Source organism: Gobius niger, assembly GCF_951799975.1.
Source record: "Gobius niger genome assembly, chromosome: 20".
In the NCBI taxonomy this organism is placed as follows: Eukaryota; Metazoa; Chordata; class Actinopteri; order Gobiiformes; family Gobiidae; genus Gobius; species Gobius niger.
Genome location: NC_136871.1, coordinates 13527769 through 13552189, shown reverse-complemented (window position 1 = coordinate 13552189; position 24421 = coordinate 13527769). Strand labels below are relative to the sequence as shown.

The 24421-nt window shown below is 41.3% G+C and overlaps 2 protein-coding genes across 2 annotated transcripts in view; one reads left to right on the top strand and one right to left on the bottom strand.

Moving 5' to 3' along the window:
* Positions 1-24421, top strand: part of cntn6 (contactin 6) — an 84641-nt gene that overhangs the window by 46738 nt on the left and 13482 nt on the right. Inside the window, exons 3-13 of the mRNA XM_079578549.1 lie at positions 321-444; positions 684-859; positions 9634-9729; positions 12287-12490; positions 13021-13123; positions 13211-13395; positions 13658-13800; positions 13877-14006; positions 14259-14409; positions 20111-20238; positions 23264-23436. Of these exons, the coding sequence (XP_079434675.1) occupies positions 321-444; positions 684-859; positions 9634-9729; positions 12287-12490; positions 13021-13123; positions 13211-13395; positions 13658-13800; positions 13877-14006; positions 14259-14409; positions 20111-20238; positions 23264-23436 (1613 nt within the window). The remainder of the gene's footprint in view (positions 1-320; positions 445-683; positions 860-9633; positions 9730-12286; positions 12491-13020; positions 13124-13210; positions 13396-13657; positions 13801-13876; positions 14007-14258; positions 14410-20110; positions 20239-23263; positions 23437-24421) is intronic.
* LOC306979475 (uncharacterized protein) lies at positions 2205-6467 on the bottom strand (the record flags this gene model as incomplete). Its single annotated transcript, XM_079578428.1, has 4 exons — positions 6339-6467; positions 6096-6273; positions 5946-6022; positions 2205-2219 (listed from the first exon to the last, which is right to left on the bottom strand). Exons 1-4 carry the CDS (start codon positions 6420-6422, stop codon positions 2205-2207), a joined length of 354 nt encoding a protein of 117 aa, XP_079434554.1. The 5' UTR covers positions 6423-6467.

Sequence of the window (24421 nt, the reverse complement as noted above, 5' to 3'; positions counted from 1 at the left end):
CAGTAAACCAGGGTCCATGTATGTACACTCCCATGTACTTTATCTAATGTGCTTTATAAAGAGAGTGTCAGTTTAGCTACATCCTGTGGGGGTTATCTCTGGTTAATTGCGCACTCATCATTGTGCATTATCTGCCGTGTGACACAAGCACAAGAGGGTTTATTAAATGCGCGATCCTCGAAAATAGCCATGTTGGCAGCTAATTATATGCTTGTTGGCTTTATGTACTGTTTCCTGAGAGCTGAGTGATTTATTTTTTTGCATTAATTCAGTGTCACTTGTTCGCTGCTATTGTAACGGCTAATGTGCTTTCTCAACAGAAGACACACGCCACGGCCCTGTCTTCACCCAGGAGCCCAGCGACAGCGTGTTCCCACTGAGCAGCGATGATAAGCAGGTGTTTATTAATTGCAAAGCAAAGGGGAACCCACCTCCGCATTATAGGTGAGTGGATGTGTGGCCATTACCGCTACCGAGTCAATTTAAGTAGCTCAATGTGTGCCGCGAGTCATTTTACATCGATTTGCTCCAGCTCTGAAAGATTTTGTTTCTTCCAAATATGAAATAGAGGGCTAACGTTACCATCACTGAGTACTTCAGGGAACAATTTTACTGGTCTAAAGTGGCTCTTCAGCAAAAATAGTGGTGCACGTAATGAATTCACTTTGGATATGTGTCTGCAGGTGGAAAGTGGATGGGAGAGAAATACAGCCGGAGATGGAGAGCCACTACAGCTTTGTGGAAGGGAACCTTCTGATCAATAATCCTCATGTCATCAATCATGGAGGAGTGTATCAGTGCATCGCTACTAACGCCTTTGGCACTGTGGTCAGCAGAGAGGCCAAAGTCCAGTTTGCATGTGAGTCTGCTATGAGTGACTTTGATAGAAAATACTACACACAATAAAAAAAAATAAAGATTGTAGAGTTATGGTAAACTTTGTTAATCCCAGGTAGGGAAATTTGTTCGCTACATTTGACCCATCCTCAAAGCTGCTGGGGCAACCTGTAGGAGCACTGGGCAGCCATATTGAAAACAGTCAAAGGGGCTAGATGCAAGTGTGCCATGTTATGCTCACTACTGCCACCTCAGGTCATACGTGTAACTGCAGCTTCTATATTAAGCTCGTGCATGACGGCACTTCGGACCTGAAGTAACACCTTTTTAAGTGACAGTGCAGGATTTTAGAGGCAGTTGTGGTCATGATCATGACAGGTCTGGCCTCATTCTACACCTTAGGACATTGCTGGACAAAATACCTATTTTTTTTATTTTTAAACTCTGTATAGTAATATTTAAGGGAGAAAACTATTTGGAGAAAATCTAAACTTTCTCTAATTATTCAAAAACTACAAACAAATGCTAAATTATGAATATAGTTTTCTACTAAATAAAGATACAAGGACATGGAAAAGTGGTTCAACATCCCATAATTACATAGTTAACAGAAAATGCTAACATGATGCTTTATGTTAACATCGTGCTAATACTAATGATAGCTAGCAATAGCTACAGCTGCCGTTTTTTGCTTATACTCAGTGCTTTAAGTGGGCCGGTACGCACCGGTACACAGTACCGCCACTTCCAAAAATAGCTCTTGAGCGTACCGCCACCTCTCCGTGCACCAAGGACGTGCTTTTTTAGCGTACCGGTATGTTCATCTGCACATCTGGTTTAATCGTTTGGCTGCTCCGACGCTTTTCAGAGCGCCCTTCACAATGCACGCTTCCTACTTCGTCCCACCGTCAGCAGAGACTACATTACCCATACACCCTTGAGTTGTATGAGTGAAAAGTGTGGTGCGTCGCTGTAGCCTCTGTAAACAACTAAACGTGATGCCCGTCCACACAAAAAAGCGGATCCCGGGGTGTGTGTGTGAAACGCAAACATCGCTGCTCGGTTAAAATACAATGAACACTTATGCTCTCCTGCTTCAGAGGAGTAAAAGAACAAGGTTGGCCGCGTTGGCTGACCTCAGCTGCGCCACCGTCATTGAGGTTCTCACAAGTGGCGATGAGCATGAGAGCCATGTGCCCCGTTTGGCCTCGTAGATGCGATAAAAACAAAACAAAGCTGTAAATATGGATTGAAACAAACTTCTGCGGACTGCAGACAGAACGAAGCCTGACCAGCTGCAATGACAGCACAGAACATGGAAGTGTTTGTCAGACACTTTGGAAAGCACAGACATTAGCCTGTAAGAATCACCAGACATTAGCCTGTAAGAATCACAACACACAGAGCTTCAGAGACACCCACCTGTAAGAGTTCAGCTAAAACAGTCTGTCTGCTAAAGGTAAGACTGGGCTTTCATTACTGTTATTTATTATGAAGATGGACGTTCACAAAGATTATTTTCTTTGCACTGGACTGTCATCATAAGTTATTTGAGCAGATCTGACTAATTATCGTGAATACATGATATAAATGATACAGTCCAGCGTTATTACAATATAATTTATACTGTAATAAAAAAAGAAAAGAAAAGAAGGGAAAATATAACATAGTATATATAGGTCTATTTTTTGTCTTTTTTTTGAGGGGGGGGGGGGGGAAATAGAGTAGGCTACCGGCCCTTCTTTTTGTCCACTTAAAGCACTGCTTCTACTGAACAATCTGCTGTGAATAAACATCCATATGGACCCGATTTATACCTGGCTTTATTTGTATGTGATAAACACGTTTATATTTTGCCTGAAAATGGCTAAAAAGAGTGAAAAATTGTCTTACCCAAAAGATTCTGTTTTCCCCCTTGGCAAGGCCACGCCCCCTTCTGTGATGAAATGCCGTCTGTATTAGTGATGCACGGGTTGCGGGTTCCACATTTGTACCGCTACTAGAAAAAAGCTAGAGAAAAGAGAAATTCAGCACACACGCAAAAGGTATGGGGTCTTTAACAATAAAGTAATGCAGTACACATGCACATGTCATGTACACGTGACATTTACTTCTTAGTCACTGCTGACATCCATGACTGAGGTGGCACTGTTGGTCTCCAACTCCCTCCATTGTATAGTGTAGTCATGACAACCTTTATACTTCAGTTGATTTTTTCTTCACCATGCATTGGCTGAACCCAATTAACTACTCTATACTGAAGCTCTTGTTGGTTGTCCAAAATAGAAATTATTTGTGGCATTATGGCATTATGTGGGGCATTATGTGAGTGAAAGAAGCACATTTAATTACTTTATTTATATATGTTGCCACTTGATTTGATCCTTGAAATACACACAAATGCAGAAACTTTCTTTTCATTGTTTTGCAGATGATATTCAGATCTATCTGCCATTAAAATTTATCCTGAGCTCAATTCAAATTGTGTCAAGTTTCCTGCAAGATGTATAAAAATTGGATGGATTTTTTTTTCTTCCTGCCCCCCGGCTGTAGAACTGTCTGCCCCTCAGCGACGCTAAACCGTTTTAAATCCGCCCTTATAACCTGCTTGTTTGCATGTTCCTATACAAGTTGAGCTACCTCTGCATTATCTCCTTTTTCTCTTATTTCTATGTTTGATCCACTAATGAAACATAACAAATATTGCGGGTACAGGCTGCTGTATTTTTTAGTTAGAAGTTAGAAGTATGTACTTGTATGTACTTAAAGAGCTACTAACCCCTCCTTCCAGAGCCTCAGTATCAGAGCCTCAGATTTGAAAATCTCAACAGAAAGGGGGCGTTGCCTGGAGGACTAAGGGGCACGCGGGAGGGGTGAGGGGTGGGAGGGGCTTGAGGCTTCTGACTTCGACGCTGCACCTGCAGCGCTCCTCGTAAACAAAGTCCGAGCATGGTAGCATGGAGTTCCAGCGAGCTAACTTATTTAGCAACTTGTTCCACTGGGACAGCTCTACAGCTCTCTCTACACAGGGGGGGCATCGTGGCAGCCTTGTACCTGAGGCGCTGGGTCATTTATTCCTCTGTCATTTACAAAGCTAGCGGCTTAGCATTGAGCTCGATCGACGTTAGCATCGCAGCTAAGGGACGTAACTGTCCTGGCTGCTTCAGAATTTACCGATCTATTTTAGATGTAGACTTTTGCTGTGGTCTACGTGAACATGGGAGATGTATCTCAGTGTCCTCAGCAGAGTGTGTGGTATAGAGACGTGGCTATTTGTGTTACAAAGATTTTTATTATTTTTCTTACAGCAAAGTGCACAAAACATATCACATAAATAAATATATGTAGGCCTGTATTATTGAGCAGGAACACTGTCTTTTTGAAATTGATTTTTGGTTTGCCATTGAAGATGTGAGACAGAATCATTCAGGTCATGTTTCTCTAAAGGCTTGACTGTAACATTGTGAACCCAAAGAGCCAGTTAGCCCTAAGTAAATAGCCTGAAGTAATTTCTATTACTAAATTTAGTGAACTAAAAGGTTTAACCAACGTTAACACATACACTAAACTACCACTGAATGATGACACTGTAGAGTAAAGGCTATAATGAAGTATTTATATGTATGCTTTTTTTAGTTGAATATTGAAATATTAATAAAAATTATAGATCTTGTTTTGTACCAGTACTTGATTCTGCACTTCTGGCTCTTACAACAGTGCAATTTCCCTATTGTAGCACAATTTCTTTGGTAAAACTTACTACAAACTTACAGCTCACATTTCACTTGAGGTTGAGCTGCATGTGCCACTCACTTGGCCTACATAGATGTGTGCAATAAACAAATTGAACAGACAAAGTTGACTGGTTATGTTATACAATACCAACTGTAATAAATATACATGCAGTAAGTTTTCAGCTTCTAGAAACATAAAGCGGTGCTGCATATACCTTCCCGTGACATATCTGACAGAACATATACAGGCTTCTTTTTTTTTTTACTGCTCACAATTAAATCTTGCATGAAACATTGATTTTAATCTATTACGTTGTCCAATGGGCACAGAATGGTTCAGGCACAGGTCCTTTGTGTGCTCCTGATATGGGAGAGGATCCTCGACCACACTTTCAAACAGCAGGGCCATTAGTTGGTCAAAGTAGACTGTAAACAAAGCACAAAACATTTGTTCTTGTAAAAGCATTGGTTGTGTTGTTTTTAATGTGACATACCTGAGGTAGCTCTGGTCTTCATGGCTCTCACTGTGTCGTCTCCACGCTTGAATTTTGGATACACTATGACATACAGCAGCAAAACGATTTGCCTTTTTTAATCATAATTCAAGGCACCAACCTGCACCCTAAAATTTCACAAATAAACAATATGCAGTATCTATTTTCTAAACATTTCAAAGTGATAAAATAACTAGTGAATATTTGTTGAACCTTTAGGAATCATTACCTGGCCAGCATTCCTTTGGATAAGAGGCCCAGACTATTGTGAGAGAATCAGACTATGGATGCCTCAATATTTGAAGTGTGGTATTGTGGGCTTATTTTAGCTTAATCTTTCAAAAAACGTGGTGTTGACAAAAGAGTAAGAGTCTCTCGCATGCTGCTGTGCCTACAAAGAATTATAAAGAATTACAAAGAATAATAAATTGATATGTGAAGTGTAAATACATCAATATAAATTAGATATTGGGAGGAGTAGTTGTAATTACACATACTTGATTTTGGCTACACTCTTGCATCATCCCCAACCAAAGGCCTGTGAAGACAGCGAGGGGACAGGGGGTTTTCCGTGGACATTCTGAATGTAGTTGCCCAGATGTCCACTCAGCCACAGCCTTTGATGGTGACCAGTAGAGATGATTCATAGATGGTTCACAATGCTTTTCTTCCACCTCGTCATTTCCTCCGTTCACCTTTTCTGGCCCAGCGCATCATTTTTTCCAATCTCTGGGACACAAAACACAAACCCCTCCTTCTCCATGCGCACGCTGTTTCCAACCACATTGCTCTAATAAGACAAAAAAATAAGAATATGAGTTCTATCATAATGCACAGTTATCCCAAATTACATAGTTACATTTTTATTGTAATGTTTTACCTGGACTAGCTGGATGTCAATGACTTTGTTACTCGTTAGATTCATCATGGTGTAGCTGCCATACTTGGCTGAATGTCCTACATGAATGCAAGTTATACATTAGCTGACTTTTATTAATACTTCAGATAAATGTTTATGAAATGTATTTACCAGGTGAATCTGCCCGCATGTCCCCGCCCAGTGTAACAGAGCCGCTTTCAAGAGCCTCCCTGATGAGGTCATCCTGCTCCAGCTTCCACTGCCAGTTGACCGTAGGGATGAGGAGCTTTGCCTGATGCCTATAGAAGCACTGCTCTGACAGTCCCTGAATATTGAAGGCCCCCAAGAACTATAAAATTAAAACATCTGTTATCATCGGATAATATATGGAAAAATAAAATGTTTTTGTAGTACCTTTGAAATCTGGCTAAAGGATGAGCCGGTGAACAGCACAGCAGCACAGAGCTGTAGGTTTCCAGCTGGGACGTTGTTCACCATGGGCTGACTGGACCACTGACTGGAGAACTCACAGCGAGGACACTGTTGAGTGACCCAGACAGGACATCGCCTAAACAGCTCCAGCAGTTGGTCCTCAAGAACAATATGTTCTTTGTCCTTGTGTGGAGGGACTTCAGCAGGAATGCTATATAAAATAAAGGATATTTCATCCCTCAAAAAACCAGGACGCTGTATATATTTTTTCAATTAAAACTCTAGATTTCCTTTGTACCTTGAACAGTTCACAGTGCTGGCGCTGTCATCTATGTGGAAGCTGGGCTCAGACGATGACACCTCACACCTTCTCCTTTTTAAAGGTGTAGAGGCTGCTCTGGGACTGTCAGGAAGAGGGATTTCCATCAGGTCCCCTGTCCCACAACCGACGCTTGTGTAAGCGGTCCGGGCTTGAGTAGCTGTACAAAACACAAACAAAATAAACACGTTTAAAATGGCAGTAATTACACAACTTGTGTCTAACTACAGTATATAAAAAAACAAAAGTGTAGACTGTTTTATACATAAAATGACAGTACTGTATAAAGGATAAATAGATTTCACCTTTGCGTCGCCTGCTCGGCTTCACATTGGCCTGGACACTTGCATGCCTTGTAATGACTGGATCAGTCTGGACATTTCTCTCTGCTCACTTTTGGCTGAAAACATAACAATAAATAATATTTATAAAGTGCACACACACGTGACATGCAAACACATTGTTTGTATTGATGATTTATAGGAATACAACCTACGATATACTTTAGAATATGCCACCCTATAGCAGATAAAACAAATATTTGTATCAGGTTAATTCTGGCTACAGTCGGCTTCTAAAAACTTCCAAATGGTTTGGCATTTTGAAAAGCTGCGTCCAAATAGGTGTAAACTTTGGTTCACTTCAGAAAACTTGTCAACATGAACATAATTATCAGAATTTATCCTACTTTGTGAACCTGTTCAACAACAATGGCAATAACAACTATACTGATTCTGAAAGCACGTAAGAACAGCTCATATCTGTGACCACAATGACCACACGGTCCACCTGGAGAGGTCAGCCCTCTCCTCACTGACCACACGGTCCACCTGGAGTGGTCAGCCCTCTCCTCACTGACCACACGGTCCACCTGGAGTGGTCAGCCCTCTCCTCACTGACCACACGGTCCACCTGGAGTGGTCAGCCCTCTCCTCACTGACCACACGGTCCACCTGGAGTGGTCAGCCCTCTCCTCACTGACCACACGGTCCACCTGGAGTGGTCAGCCCTCTCCTCACTGACCACACGGTCCACCTGGAGTGGTCAGCCCTCTCCTCACTGACCACATGGTCCACCTGGAGTGGTCAGCCCTCTCCTCACTGACCACACGGTCCACCTGGAGTGGTCAGCCCTCTCCTCACTGACCGCAATCGAGCATCAAACGGGAGCAGAGCGCGCATGGAGCCGGTCAGTTTAGCCTCAGACACACAGTACGTTCTAGCTATACGTTAGCTTTACAGGCTAGCTATACGTTAGCTTTACAGGCTAGCTTGTAGCTACTGTCAAAAGCTGCAGTCATATCAAACTTAGATTAGTTTGGTGCTCAGACTCGTGCACATTTGCGCACAGTGTTGGCGTAACTTTGCAGACGGATGCATTAGCAGGCTGCCCCGGGCAGAGTAGACGCGCTTATAACCGGTGGCTGCTTTTCTTCAGCCACAGTGAGCGAGTGCGGGACACGTCGCCTGGAGCTGACGCTGCAGAGTCTATTTACACGTCATATTTTTTCAACATATCTACACGACTCATGTGATTGGTGTTATCAGAGGCCAAAACGGCGAATTTGTTTGAGACACTACAATAACGATCTATTCTGACGTGCACATCAAAATTCTATATACTGTACATGACTCAATCTGTGAGCAAAGTAGCTACTACTGACAGAAATGACCGGGACAGAGTGAACCAAGTGCCTCTTTTTACAGCAGCTACAATCAATGCAATTATTACCAAATCCAAAATGGGTAAATCATTATTTTTCTCACTCACCTCACATTGTTGGCGGGGCAGCAGAGTCGGTGGGGACGGCCTCGCTCTTCAAACGGAGAAGACTAGCATAGCCCAGTTCAACCTCGGTGAAGTTGGCGAAGGAATCAGCACGTAAAATGGTCTTTGCAAACTCCAGCCCCACTACGCTACACTTCCTCCCCATCCTAACACAGTACAATTAACAACTAACAATTAAATTATACACGATAGACCACTAAAAGCAATACTAACAAACGCCCTAAGCTAAACTGAGCAAACTAATCTAACAATAAAAGCAACTAGTGACTACAACTACAATATTCAACAACAAACACTACTAAAACTATACACTTATTTATAATAAAAAAAGCTATCCTAATAAAATCTACCTAAATGCTATGATAACTAATCGCAAACCTGACAATCGAGGAAAATATTCTCTCGTTATTCCAACTCCAACTCGCTACGGGGGCGTGAGCGAGACTGAGCCTTTTTATACCCCAGAGCGGCAGAGCCCGTGACATCATCTCTCGCCTCCTGACATCATCTCTCTCCCCTCCGCTAATTGGGTGCCGAATTCAAAAAATCAAATGCAGTACCGACAGTTCGCTGCAGATGGCGCCACACAGACGGTTTGGGACACAAAGACAGGATTTCAACAAATTTGCACTAAATTGTTAAAATAGTGACATATACACGTAGACAACACTATAAGATACCCATTTATACAACTTAGCTAGAAAAAAAAGTTGATTTGGGGGTTAGTTGTTCTTTAAGTAAGTACTTTATCTCAACCATATGCAAAATCCTCAAGCTATAGTGAGTGCTTATACAAGCTTAGATCCCATGTTCAAATCCTTTCTCTCTGGATATTTGACTCTTGTGGGACCTGGTTGGTATTTCAAAGACCTCATATTGATATGTCTCCCTGTTGCTTTTTTTTTTTTTCTTGTGTGCGGTAAAGCGGCTTTTAATTAAAGGTGAAAGTAATATCTCCAGCTCCATTAGCGAGGAGCATTGTTGTGCGCCCTCTGGCCCATCCGTGCTCTTTATCTGCCGCATCTCACACTGTGATATTAACAGGGGGCTCTGGGCCTCACCTCGTCTGAACACGGGAAATATTCTGTTCACTCAAGTGCCCTCCTCCGCTTTGCACTTTGCCTAACCTGAAAGAGCATTCAACTTATGGCTTCATTTTGTATTCTCAAGTTTTGCAAAACTTCAGCCGGAAGTCGAGGAACACCGTGTCAGTGAGGGAGGGTCAGGCTGTGGTGCTGCTCTGTGGACCCCCGCCACATTATGGAGGTAAGACTTTGCCATTGCTTTTACTCACTTCAGCATATCAAATAGAGCCGCTACAGTATGGGTCGCACAATTTTGATCACTCATCATTACTGCCATTAGCACAGTGTTTGTCTGATTTCATGTTTGTCATTGGTGAATATTTCCCTCTCCCATAGAGGGAAACATGGGATGTCACACTCTTGCAACAGCAATGAACCAGAAGCCCAATGAGTGTAAATTCTACAATGTTATTATTTACTTACACTCAGTGCATACCCTCTATTATGCAAGTCTGGAGCACTGAAAAGAGTTTAATTTGTAATGTAGTCACTTTGAATTTCCATTATAAAAGAAGACACAAACTGTTGAATTCATCTGAAAATTGAAAAACGACCTCATGGCGTTCTCTCTGTTTTCTGGGCTGGGGACCAATTAAACAATTCCAGTCTGGTAGCTTTTTTATTTTATTTTGTACTTCTAGTATTGGGGTTACCAGTTTTGAAATACATGTTTCTTTAGATAACAACTTTTGATGCCTGGTGGCATAAAGAAAGCTACTTGAATGTTTCAATAAGTAACACATATTTCAAAGTTTAAATGTCTTCTATGGAATAAATTACTAGTATCTGTTTTGCAGTTTTAAATGACAAATGATTTAGCAAAGGTATCAGATAAGTTTTCATTCAGGTACCGGTATCGTAAACTATATAAAGTACTAAGTAGTATATGCAAGTATATGTAAGTATATTTAAGTAATTAGTATAAGTGACAGTGGTGCAGATGGTAGAGCAGTTCGATTCCCACCTCCTGCAGGTGCACTCCTTGGGCAAGACACTTCACCCTCTAGTTTCTGTGGACATTGGTGTGTGTGAATGAGAATGTGTGATAAGTTATATAAGTTGAGACCATTTACTCCACTGCCAAAATTATGTGTGTGACAAATTAAAGTGACCGCAAAGTAAGGAGTAAATACAAAAATACTAAAAAAAAAACTAAAGCTATTTTGGATATGGGAAAATCTGTGTCCTACTTTAGGGCTTTTCACTATTCCCATGTACAACTTTGCTTTCACTCTTTTATTTACTTTCTTTTGTCTAAGCTTGTGCCTTATCTGTCACATATAGCTGCCCATGCTGTTCCTTCTTTACAACCACATTTCATAACCTATGGAGTCCTCTTTCTCCACCCATACGGTCCGAGTGCAGCTGTGCCTCTCCTCCTCTCCGGATGCGTGCAGGTTATCAGTGGGTAATAAAGTGTGTTGGATCGAGGGGAGCCTTTATCCAGTGGCACAGCTGTGAGCCGGCCCGCGCTTGTCTGTGCGCTCCTGATTATGAGCTCTCAAAGTGGCCCAGACTGCCGTGGCCGCTCCATGCCCACCAGCACAATTTCACGCCAGCCTCCGTTCACAGCCCAATCCTGCACACACATGGGATTCCGCACTTTAGCAATTTGCCCTCCAGTCTTCCCGCCTTCTCTCTTTTAAATCCGCTTTATTTCTCCTCCCGAGTTCAACATCGGTTTCTCATGGAAATTGTACAATGAAAAAATAGGCATATTTTTGTGTCTTTTTACTGTAAAAATAATACTTTTCAAGTGCTACTTGATACACTTGGTATTAATGGTATAGTAATACTTGTAATAGTATTATGTTAGCATTATAATAATATATATATTAGTTGACCAAAGCGCTCGATATTGTAGCCTTTTTAACTCCCTATGTTATGTCAAATCTATAAATAAACCAACGGTCACAGCAGAGAGTAGAGTGAGAAATATGCTACCAAAGTGGAGGACCGGTAGTAAAGATTTAATATTTATCTGTAAGGAAATGCTCTGAGCGATGAGGCAGTGACATGATCCTTGAAAATATTCAAAAAACACCTTTACACTTGGAGACTGATAACTGAGCCAGAAAAAAACAACCTGCTGTATTAAAAACAAGGCCATGCTTTCAGCGATAGTGAACACAGAAAGCTATTTTATCAGTTTCCTGTCAATGATAAGAATTACAGAAATTCTTCTCCAAATCCAAAATTATGCAGGTGTCCATTTTGTGTATTATTTGGAAGTTCATTGCTGCTAATTGTGTTGGTGACATGTGTGTCAGATTTCAAGCGTCTTACTCAGCTGTACACAAAGGTTGGCTTAAGTGCATTTTATTGTAATGAATACATGGTAACCCTTTTGTTGTGAGCATGAACTCTGCACATCAATTCATGAGATCCTTACTCTCGGATTCACTTTTAGTTTGCTCTAAGAATAGCTTCCCCTATTTCTGAGAATGTGGCAAAAAGCATCTTCCAGTTAGGGATGTTTTTGTTGGATGATTTTGATCATAAGTAGTATTTGAATGAGAAAGGAAAATATGTTTTTACCTCTGTGTTTTCAGTTTCGTACTGTAAAGAATGACCAACATACAGGTTAATCCGAGCGTGACACAAAGTTTCCGGGTTAATCGAGGAAACAAAATGTTAGGAAACATTATTGCATATTGACTGACTGTGACAACCCAGCACCAGAGGTATTGACAATGTGCCTGCCTGGACTGACTCTTTGCCCCGTCTTTTGTTCACAGAGATCAAATATTCATGGGTTTTCAACGGCCAGCGCAGTTTCCTGCAACAAGACGCCCGACGCTTCATCTCTCAGAGGACAGGGAACTTGTACATCGCCAAAGTGGAGCGTTCGGATGAGGGCAACTACACATGTGCTGTGAGGAACATGATGACCAACACCAGCGTGCTGAGTTCTCCTACCCCAGTGGTGTTACGCAGAGACGGTAAGCACGTGCTAAGCTGACACATGGAGTGAGGAACGGAGATGAATTACCTGTCATCTCTGTTTGACTGTTCGGGCTTCTTCTGTGTTCTTTGGACCGGTAACTCCATTTGAAATATACCATAGAGTGAGTTACGCAAGAAAGCATACCTATAAGCATGAAAGCACATATTTGGATAAGCACAAATGCAGTGATTTCCCTGTCGGCTTATGTACAGTATGTTGCAAGCAGAGACAGTGATCTGAACTCATCCATTCTTTGTTTCCCCACTTCATCAAAACAGTTCACTGGACCTGACAATGTCACATATACAAGCACTTTACTCCAAACATGTGTAACGGTGTGCTCTTCTTTATTTCAGTTTAGTGTGGACTTGTTCATTATTCGTTAGGGAAAAAATTAGGCTGCACTCTCTTATCAATATTTATAGAATTGAGAAGATAAGAGTCCATGTAAAAACAAAAAAACAGTTATTTGTTATTTACATGGACACCAATGCATACTGATGCTTTCTTTTATCCGCCATGCAGCTGTAATGGGTGAATACGAGCCAAAAATCGAGGTGCGCTTTCCTGAGACGCTGCATGTCTCCAAAGGATCCTCTGTGAAACTGGAATGTTTTGCTTTGGGGAAGTATGTGTCCTCCTTTTTTTCATAAAGGCTACAGACAGCTTTTGTTTCACTTGTGGTACATGTGACCTTCTGTTGTGACCTCCCCAGCCCAGTGCCGTCCATCTCGTGGAGAAGAGCTGATGGAAACCCTCTCCCTGGCAAGATTAAAATCAACCACTCCAGCGGGGTTCTGGAAATCCCATACTTTCGCCCTGAGGATGCAGGTGTTTATGAGTGTGTGGCCCAGAACAGCAGAGGGCGAAACGCTGCCAGAGGACAGCTCATGTTCTTTGGTAATTATTAAAAATATATCAATGTAACCCTAAACTTTCACAATTGCAATGAAGGCAAAACATTTAATATAATGTCATTTTAAACTGTTTACATTGAAACAGTTCATTATAAGGAGTGTACTTGGTCTGCTTTTATTAGTATGTATGCACAAATTATTACCACTACTATTAAATGATGAAATCCTTTTGGTAAAGCCTATGAGAGTTGCACTGACACCATAGATTTTCTCCAAAATCATTCTGACATTTTTGGTTTTAACAGATGTGGAACATCTGCACTGGGCCCAGACTCTGAAAGATGCTCATATGTCCATTGATACAAACCTACAGTGGGAGTGTAAATGTGCAGGGAAACCCAGGCCCACGTACAGGTGGTTCAAGAATGGAAAGCCACTGACATCACAGGTACTGTCTGCGACATGGAGTGTTCTGCAATAAGTACATTGCAGAATTGTAATTTTTCCACTGCACTATGTGGCAGGGCCGGCACCGCGTAGAGTCTGGGACACTGTACATCTCCAGAATCAGCCTCTCAGATGCGGGCATGTACCAGTGTGTGGCAGAGAATGACCTTGGAGCTTTGTACGCCAGTGCTGAGCTTAAAGTGGTCGGTAAGAAATGTGCTCAGTGAATGTGCAGTGAATGTTTATTTCGTCAGCACTTTTATATTCTTGAAATAAAAAGAACAGGATGAGCAAGGACAGCAAGTGACATTTCAGCAGCTATTAAGGACAGACCCCGGTTTTGGTGATATTAGCATTTTCAGACAGTTGCCCATTGGCAGGGAGGCAATCTCTAACCACAATGCTGTTGCCATGTGGCACATACCGAGGAAATGATGCTCACTTGTATTTGTGCTAAAGCCGCTCCACCAGACTTCTCCCAGCGGCCTGTCAGGAAGTCCACAGTGGTGCAGAAAGGAGGAGAGTTACTTCTGGAGTGTCGCCCCTCTGCCTCTCCACGGGCGCTCATCTTCTGGTGGAGAGGGGGCCAACTGCTTAAGGACACACAGAGGTAGGCCTCACAATCACTTCATCTGCTGCTTTTATCTTTTCGGAAACATACTTACTTTTTTGTGATGTCTCTGGATAATGAGGTTATAAAATCTGCACTAAACAGTTGTAAGGTATAACTGTATTGTACAGTTCATAAGTGAGTCAGTGTTGCGGAGGTCGGGGGGAGAGTGTTCCAGAACTGGGGAGTAGAGCGGCTGAAGGTAAATGTAGAAAAGTAGGTGAGTTGGGGGCTGAGGAAAATGGAGCCGGTTGGGTTTGGAACAGAGGAGGGAGGAGGAATTGCTGGTGGTGGATGTATTGAATTTTTATGTGGCGAAGAAAGATGCCAGGGTATTGCATAAATCAGAAGAAAAGAGATGAGATGGAAGTGAGTCAGGCGGCTGTGTGATGTTTGAGACGAGTGAGAAGAGCGCATTGGAGTTTCCAACATTTGAACTGATGAAACCGAGGTAGTGTGTGGATTTGGCTTTTGGAGATGGAGTCTTTATAATGGAGGATGTGTCGTTGGCGGTCTTTTGTTTTAAGCTGTCTGAGATTGGGAGTGAACCAGGGTTTTGAGTGTAGCTTGAGTGTTGAGGATGTTATGGAGGTGAGTGTTGTAATGTGTAAGAAACTCATCTGTTGTAGAAAGGCCATCAGCACTGGGGGCGGTTATTGATATGGGATATTGAATGCTCTGGATTAATGTCCCACGTGGTGGGTTGGATTTGGAGAAAGAAAGATGGTCATGACAGTGTAGGGAGGTGAGGGGCTTTACAGTCAGTTGGGGTTATTCCTGAGCAGCAGATTAGGTCCAGAATATGTCCTATATTGTGTGTTGGGAAACGGACAAATTGTTGAAATCAAGTATTATCTTATTTTGTCACCATGTAAACCTAGCCAGTGACATTACTTGATAGGCTGGTGTACAGAGTAGCACCATATTGCTACTTTTATTAACATCTCCCCCGACCTGAACCGAGCGCACTTTCTCCAGTTTGCCATTATCCATATCCAAAAGCATCTTGAAAAAAGTGTCAAAATAACAAGGAAAACAAGGATGAAAACGCAATAAAAAAGTGACAAAAAAGAGGCAAAGGAGTGACAAAAATGTGATGGAAAAGCAACAATAACACAATAATAAAGCGACAAAAATGCGACCGAAAAGTGATGAAAAAGCAACATAAAAGCCACAAAAGAGCGACAAAAAACGTGACGAAAAATCCAGCCATCCATACAGCCATTTTCTTCTGCTTTATCCAAGGCTGGGTCGCGGAGGCAGCAGAGATGCCCAGACTTCCCGATCCATGCACACCTCCTCCAGCTGTTCTGGGGGGACCCCGAGGCGACCAGGAGGCATCCGAAACAGATGCCCCGAGCCGCCTCAGCTGGCTCCTTTCAATGTGAAGGAGCAGCGACTCTACTCCGAGCTCCTCCCGGGTAACTGAGCTCCTCACCCGATCTCGAAACTCATTTCAGCCACCTGTATCAGCGATCTTGTCCTTTCGGTCATTACCCAAATCTCATGACCAAAGGTGAGGGGGGAAACATAGATCGATCGGTAAATCAAGAGCTTTGCCCCCCGACTCTTCATCACAACAGTCCGATACAGCGACCGCATCAGACGCCGCATCGATCCGTCTATCGATCTCACGCTCCATCCGTCCCTCACTCATGAACAAGACCCCGAGATACTTGAACTCCTCCACTTGAGGCAAGGACTCCCCACCGACCTGAAGAAGGGAAGCCACCTTTTTCCGGTGGTCACCTTTTTTGGCCTCGGATTTGGAGGTGCTGATCCTCATCCCGGCCACTTCTCACTCTGCTGCAAACCACCCCAGAGCGTGCTGAAGGTCCAGATTTGACGAAAAGTGACAGAATCAAAAAGCTTCTTGAAAAAAGTGTCAAAATCGTGACATAAACGAAAGGAAAACAAGGATGAAAACGCAATAAAGAGGCCACAAAAAGCAACAAAAGACTTTCAAAAAAGCGATGAAAATGTGGCAAAAAGCCGATGACAACATGGCAACAACGCAAGGGAAAAGATCAATTTCGATCAGTTTTGTAGGTCTTAGCTTTCAAATGAGGCGTATAAGCCTTTTTATTTGGTTAATGCCAAACTGGAGGAAATGCACTTGAGTTAAGGTGGTGGGTAAAAGGTTAACAAAGTCTGTACATTCACAGCCTGGTTTGTCTCGTGCTTAATTTTACTGAGGCAAGAGCTTGCGGATTATTTAAGCAAGAGGGAATAGATATTTCCACTGTTATCTCTCTACTTAACTGAGCCGTACCCACCCTTATCCACCCCTAGCATGCTTTACACAACAGGACCTGGATAGTCTCCAAGCTAAGTGAGCCAAGTGAAACATCGCACAAGAGAACTCTACAATATTTCATTCTAACTTACCAACAGACGGATTTCTTTGTTTTACATTCGCTTTTGTCGTTCCCATGTTCTGTACTGAGTTTTATTATGGGATTAACAGTGCTGTAAGCAGCTTTTAGGAAATCCAAACACCAGTGGCTGAAAGCAAACCAGCACTAATTACTGCAGCTACAAACACGAGAAATTAAAGCCTCGAACACAGTCTTGCAACAAATGCCTACAATTTAATACCACATTGACTTTATAATTTTCTCCTGATGTAGCGTGCTTTCTTGTCCCCATTCAATCCTCTTCTGTAAGGCTCTGGTCTGACATACACTTTAATGATTCAGTCGTTTGAAAGTGTAGTATTTGTGTGGAAGGGGAGTCCTGCAGTTCCTCTGCTCACAGTGCTGGATGTACAACAGGCTTCCTGCAGTGTGCGTTTCTGTGTGAAAAGCAAAGAGAAAACAGCGAGAAACCCCCCCCGGGGCAGTGGTTCAGGATGCATCGGGTCATGATTTAAGGTCGGAGGCAGAAAAATGTGTGGCCTCAACAGAAATGAACTGAACAAGCAATACCTACTGTAGTACAGTCACCGTGTGGAGGCAGCCCTCATGAAGTGTGGAGTAAGTTAAGTCTGCTGTAAAAAATACAACGCTCGAGGTGAGCATTGCTTTAGCCAGTGTGTTTAAATGTGCAGGGGGAGGAAAGTGTAGCTAGGAATATTAGCCCGGGCACTCAGAAAGACAGCTCAATACAACTTAATTCCCCCAGAAAGCAGGCTACACCCACATCCATGTGCATCAAAGTCGTATGGACCTGAATCAAAGTTTTATTAATGTAGATAAATGATTTAAATGAACTCCTCTTACGTTTTCAATCTAAATAATCCATCTTGGTAGGCAATATCCTCACAGGAAGTGTCTCTTTGATCACCTGACTCTTTTCTTCGCATTGGCATCCATCCATTCTTTCAAACACACTCTTTCCGCACATTTATTTGCTTCACACACCAACCACACACTTCCTGTAGGTTTTCTCAAGTGAAAGCTCAAAGTCGTTGCAATTAGATTTCCCCCCAAACCCCAATTAAGGATATCTACTGTTCATAGCAGGAATCACCCACATTATGCACAAGGATAATTAGAAAAGTATAACTGTGTAAATAGATGTGCATCAGCCTCCAGGGAAGTTGCAGAGCTCATGTGACCAGATAAAGAATACTTGTATCAAACAAACCAGTTTTACAGTCTGCGAGCCCAGCTGTAAGCAGCCTGTAAAATGTGAAAATGTAGTGGCATGCTATTATATTAAAACACAGCTTTAAATTTTTTTTGTTTTTAAACAGCTTTTCATTTCCATGGTACTGTTTGTCACTGTTCTCAACAATTGCCTAATAATTGCCTAATAGAATGTATATCATGTGACTTGGCCTCTCATCTGGAGTTGCAGAGCTCATGTGACCAGATAAAGAATACTTGTATCAAACAAACCAGTTTTACAGTCTGCGAGCCCAGCTGTAAGCAGCCTGTAAAATGTTGCAGAGTGGACACTGAAGACGTTTCTCTAGTGAATGGATAATATGACGACACTACCACTCACCTTTGTTGTAGTGATGTATTCCACATTCAAAAGCAATGTATTGTCCTGCTTTTGTCTACACGCCAATGAATAGCCACATGTAAATAGACTCTCCATAACCGAGTAAACATGCCCCTACATGTGACTGGGCGATTGATTATCTTATACTCCACACTTGATCTCAAGGGGACGCAGAAGAATTACCCAGTTGTTGGCTAGTCTTAGTGTTTGGACGAGAATAGCAATTTTCAGTGTGAATAGCGTCTACAAAGCAGATACTTCTTTACTGTTTTGCAGCTGATTGGCCTTCAGGTCATGTTCGCAATGTGCCTCCATCACTCAGCGTTTGATTTTTTTGTCAATAAATCAGCACAAAGCACCGTGTGTCAGACATGCTCTCTAGGTCCCCGCTCGACTCGGCTGGATACATATTTATTCCTGGGGCTGATGTGAAATGGTTTGATTTCTGAAGCGGCTGCTCGCTGCATTGCACTGTTTGATTTAAATCCAAAGGTCACAAATAAGGGCATTATCTGCCTGGTATATGCATGGTGATTTCCATGCATTTGTCAATATAATGTACTGTTACGATTGCACTTTCGCGATGAAGCCTCTCATCACTTCGGGGTGTTTGGGCTAGGGGGCAACCTCAACTCATCTATTGATGACAGTCACATTTGTATGTGTTCAATATGGGCTGATTGAGGATATATGGAGCCCCCTTAAGAAAATAGACATCAACAGACAAGTTGGATATAAAAATGTGGCAGTTTCATCTAACAACAACAAACAAAAGAAAAAACTTTCCAGTAAAGAATCATGTGCTTTCTAAATGTCAATCACAGTAAACAAAGGAAATACATTTCATAATTATAATTATTATTAATAATAATAATAATAATAATAATAATAATAATAATAATAATAATAATAATAATAATAATAATAATAATAATAATAATAATAATAATAACTCCCTGTTATTTTTTTTACTGGCTTTTGCAACATAAAAATGCTTGTGGTATATGTGGTGCAGAATGATAAAGCTGCTGCACATTTGGGAGAGCAGCAACAACTTGCCTCTCCCTGCTCTTTTATCCCCGTCCTTTTAAATCAGTCCAATAATCTTTGGGAGGGGGGGGAAGAATAGTGAATGAATCCAAATTGCCGGTGTACAAAGGAGTTGTGAGAATTTACAGCTTTGAGAATCCACGGGGTTTGAGAAATGTCAGAGGGTTTCCTAAAAGTCATACAGACTACACAGTCTTGTGGGACATATCTTGTTGACTGCTGATTCACCTGTGTTTATGTGTTCGTTGTATGTAGATGAGCAGCAAATTACTTTCCCGAGAGTCTTATAGTGTCTCGATACAATCTGCGTGTGTTGTAGAGCGATAAGAGTGCAGGTAAACAGCCCTCTCCAAAGCCCTTCTCTCATTCTAACACTGTGCGTAGCCTCTTGAGTTTTTAATGAATATGTGCATTTTGGCCATTGTGCTGTCAATACAATGCTGACCCCACAGCAAATCTGTTCTGCTTCACTTAAGATAATTGTTATCTTCTGAGCCGTGCAAATAGACTTTCAGAATAGATTTCGGAGGCGCTACTGAAATTGCCGCAAATGGGAGGTAAAAAGTTCAAATGACTACAGATATGCAGTAGCCATCTCAAAGGAAGAACATCATTAATTTACTTCCTATTATCACTTATTGTTCATCTAAAGATTTAAAGAGGGAAATGTGCAGCTTCAGTGTTCTCTCTCTCTCACCAGGCTGACTATCACGGAGGATGGGTCACTGCGGATCGCTAACGTCACGCAGTCTGACGCAGGCAGGTACACGTGTGTGGCCAGGAACCACTTTGGGTCATCCAGCAGCACGGGGGCAGTTGTAGTTAAGGGTAAGTGTTGCTATATAAAGTTTTTATATCTTTAAATTACTATCTGCATTTTTGACAGAACTATAAAACTGTACAGAAGGGAAGTTGCCAGTGCATTATTTTGTCCTTGGACAGTATAAGGACAGTATTACTTTCTGTCAGCTATTGTTCTGGTGTCTACCCCAAAGCTTATGTGAATATTTATGTTGTTGCTGTTTGCTTTGCTTTGCCTTGCTTTACAGCACAGTAATAACAATATAATGGGCTGGTAATAGCATGGCATTTAGCTGCCCTGTTTCCATATTATTACCAAAAAAATACTAGCCAGGTTTCTAGTCATTGACATTCAAGGCTAGGCTAATGGTTATGATTAATCATAGTAAATATAGCAGATGTGTGACAAGTTTTCGGGTAATTACTATAATTACCATGTACTGTATTATTGAGTGTCATGCAATTTCCATAAAAATCTTATTTTATTCGCTGATGACACCAACATGCTTGGTTGTGGTAACAATCGGGAAACATTCATCGATAGAAGTGAAAAAGAGTTCAAACAAGTTAACCCTCAATTTAAAGTAAACTTATAGTTTTTGGAAATTGTGCTTTTAAAGAGAGTAGGAATTTAAAAAAATGAATGATAATGGAAATTTACACAAAATAAGCTGAGTTGGCCTCATAAAAACTATATGAAGGCCAAGCTACTGTTAATCCCTTGCAAAAATATCAAAAGAACTATTAATTGGAGAGAAAAAAAAAACGTTTGTACTGTCGCCCGGTTCTCCCTTTCATGATCTATGGCCTAGAAATGTGAGGAAATACTCATGAAAACCAGCCTTAATCCAATTAGCACCATTCAAAGAGGAGCGATCTGCACTGTGGAAAAAGTGCACAGGGCTCAAACAAACAAGCTTTTTGTTAAGTTAAAAGCTCTGAAATTCAAGGATTTGGCTCACTTTAAAACGGCACAATTTATGTAACACATAAAGAAGTTACCTGTGCATATCCGGGGATTGTTCCAAAAGCGAGACTGTGTTTATAATTTCCGAAGAGGAAAAATGTGAAAAAATAAATAAAAAGTGACGAGTGTAAATCAGCATTGTATTTCTGTTGTTGGGATTCATGTATGCAGTAAGTTGGACCAAGAGCCAAAAGCCTATAAAGCTTTAATCCAGTCTAAAACAAATTTTCAGGAAATTAGTTACAATAAGCTTTAATGTTTGTCTATTCCATTTTAACTTAATATACAGTGGGAGGAAAATGTGAGGAATTTCTTACATTTCTGCCTAAAATGGTCTTAAATGTGGTCTGATCTTCAGTAAAATTACAAGAATGAGTAAACAGTGTCTGGTTAAACTAATACCTCCCAAACAATTACATGATATCATTTTTTTATTGGCCATAACATGCACCATATTTTCTGGACTATAAATTGCTCCGGAGTGTAATATATAAAATAAACATATATAAGTCGCACCAGCCTTGGCAACTACCAGGGCCTGGAGGCGTAACTGCATCGTTTATAAGCCTCTCCCGGCATCACGTCATTTGCAATCTTGTTCCTCTATCTGTGGCCATCTAGCTTTTACCCCATGTTTAGCTTCTTCTGTTTTCTTCATTGCAGTAAGAGTAACCTCCACTTTTCGCCAGTTCCTCAGTTTCTCGCTAATGCAAAACTTTCTTTCTGCTGCTCGATTACCGTTTTTGAATCTTCAGTGGTACAGAAGTAGCAAATACTGGTACACAAGCTCAGAGCGCCCTCTAGCGGCTGTCAGTTTGAAAATAGCAAACAACTGTGAAATTGTATATTTTTGATATATAAGTCGCACCTGAGTATAAGTTGCACTCCCAGACAAACTACAAAAAAAGTGTGACTTGTAGTCTGGAAAATACAGTAAACATTCACAGGACAGGGAGGAATAAGTGACACTGAAATATTGAATTTTACGTTCAGTATTTCAATGTCTAAATAAAATATTGAATCTGAAATCTTATTACCAAGCAATCATTGTGCACTAAAGTGTTAAATAGAAATAAAAGTACGAAAAGGACAGATAAAACTTGACACACTATTTTTCTATCACTATTTACTATCGTTCTGTTTTACAAATGTTTTCAATGTGTTTTTCAATAGCATTTAAGAAATAAGTGCATTTTCTATAATACTTATACTTATCTGCTGTTGTTTTTATGTTTGGCCTGTAGGTTTTAAAACATAGTACATTCACTTTCATTCAGCAATCAGAGACTTGAACCCAAGACGCCGTGGACAGAACAGCCACATGTACAGCAGCGTTAGCCACAGAAAAAAAAAGATTAAAAATTAAACGCGAATGAGGTGTGCAGCAAAGCCACAGCGACTATCAGAGTCACATCTATCATGTCCACTACATTACACACACTCCTAATTTCACCCATACGCGGATACTGTGCCCATCCGGCTCAATTCCACACGCCTTATTCATCATATACTACACTGTGAGTAATTGTGCACTTGAAACGGCTCCCTGTCATTTTTTTTTTTTTACGTCCGGTCACATGCACACAGGTTTGCACAGCCGTTATAGTGAACGGCTGTGGATTGAAACTTTAAAAGTGAAAAATACTAAGTCAAGCGTGAAATGAATAATGAAATACACATTGGTTTTATGCGGCTTTGACAGATGTATAAGTCATCTGTGCTTGTGTCAGCTGTGAGTTATTGTCCCTGTGGCGGAGTCAGGGATCTAGACCGGCGCTGAAGAATATTCTGTCGCCAGTGTTTAATATAAAAAAGCTGCTGCGGCAAAGTCCAACGTGACTTGTTAAATGTGGATTATTGGAGGAGAGCACTTTTGCCTTTGTTAATGCACTCTTTAAATATTCATGATTGACTTACGAGCGCCACTGCCCTCCCAAGTGAAGTTATTTAAGCTCACTTAATTACCCTGAGAGACTTCCTATCTCGGCCAAATTAGGCGTCATTACCTCATTCGTTTAGCTTATTCTTTCAGACTTTTAGGCTACTTAGTCGAAAGATTACCCATTTCTTCGTCTCCTCCTGCAGAGCCAACGAAGATAATCGTTCCTCCTCTGAGCCTGGATGCCACGCTGGGACAGAGTCTGGTGTTGCCGTGTGAAGTGTCCAGCGACCTGTCTCTAAGCCCAAGTTTTAAGTGGTTTTTCAATGGCAAGCCCATCGATTTCAGCCGGCAGGAGCACTTCGAGATGATTGGAGGGGTAGGTGTAAAGTGGATGAGTACTGCTACATAGTCATTTGAAGCAGCAGTGCACCACGAGTAACTGCTGAAGTTTTGGCCTGCAACATCTCTACGTTTAGGGCTGATTACAGAGTTTTTGAAAGTTCAGGAAAAGTGTTCTTTTCAACTAGGAAAACAAATGTGAGAGTTTTTACCCCCATATTGGAATATACTGTATAAGGATTATAATTTCATTGCCTGGAAATCTAGACTCCCCACTGTACCAACTACATTTGAGGCCAACCAACAGGTCATATAATAGTCTACACAACAAATGTCGCCAGAATAATAATAATATTTATTTATTTTTTAATTTTCTATGCAAATCCATGTACTATGATGTTAATACCCGATTATTATTTTTATTTATAAGCGATGAAAGATGATAATTTATTCTACTACAGGAAAATAAGTCAGGCTTAAATTTCAATTCTTGTTTGCTGTTCTTTGAGAAAAATGGAGATGCCGGAAGCACAACTGTTGTGTATGTCATCCTGCATGCTGGAGATGCTTGAAAGGAACAGGCCACGTTTTTTCCATATTGAGATATGTCTGGTCTTTGTGCATGCGCTCGGTCACACAAAAAGACCAATGTTGTTGGCATTTAGCTTCTCCACCTCTCCTCTATTTAAATATGGTTATCTGAGCAGTTACACGATCCAAATATAGTCACACAAAATCAAACATGTCGATTTTCTAAGCGGATAAAAGGGGCACTATATTGTAAGGCATAATAACACTTTAAGAGCACTGACATCCGGTCGGTGTGTGGACGTCAAAGTGTTCCTAAGGTGTCATTATGCCTTACAATATAATACCCCCTTTTATCCACTATAAGAGCTTGGCCCTATAGAGGAGAGGAGGAGAGGCTAAATGCTAACAACATCTTTTGTCTTTTTGAGTGACCGAGTGCATGGACGCGCACGGTAAAGACCAGACAAGTACACATCAATTCAAGCTTAGGT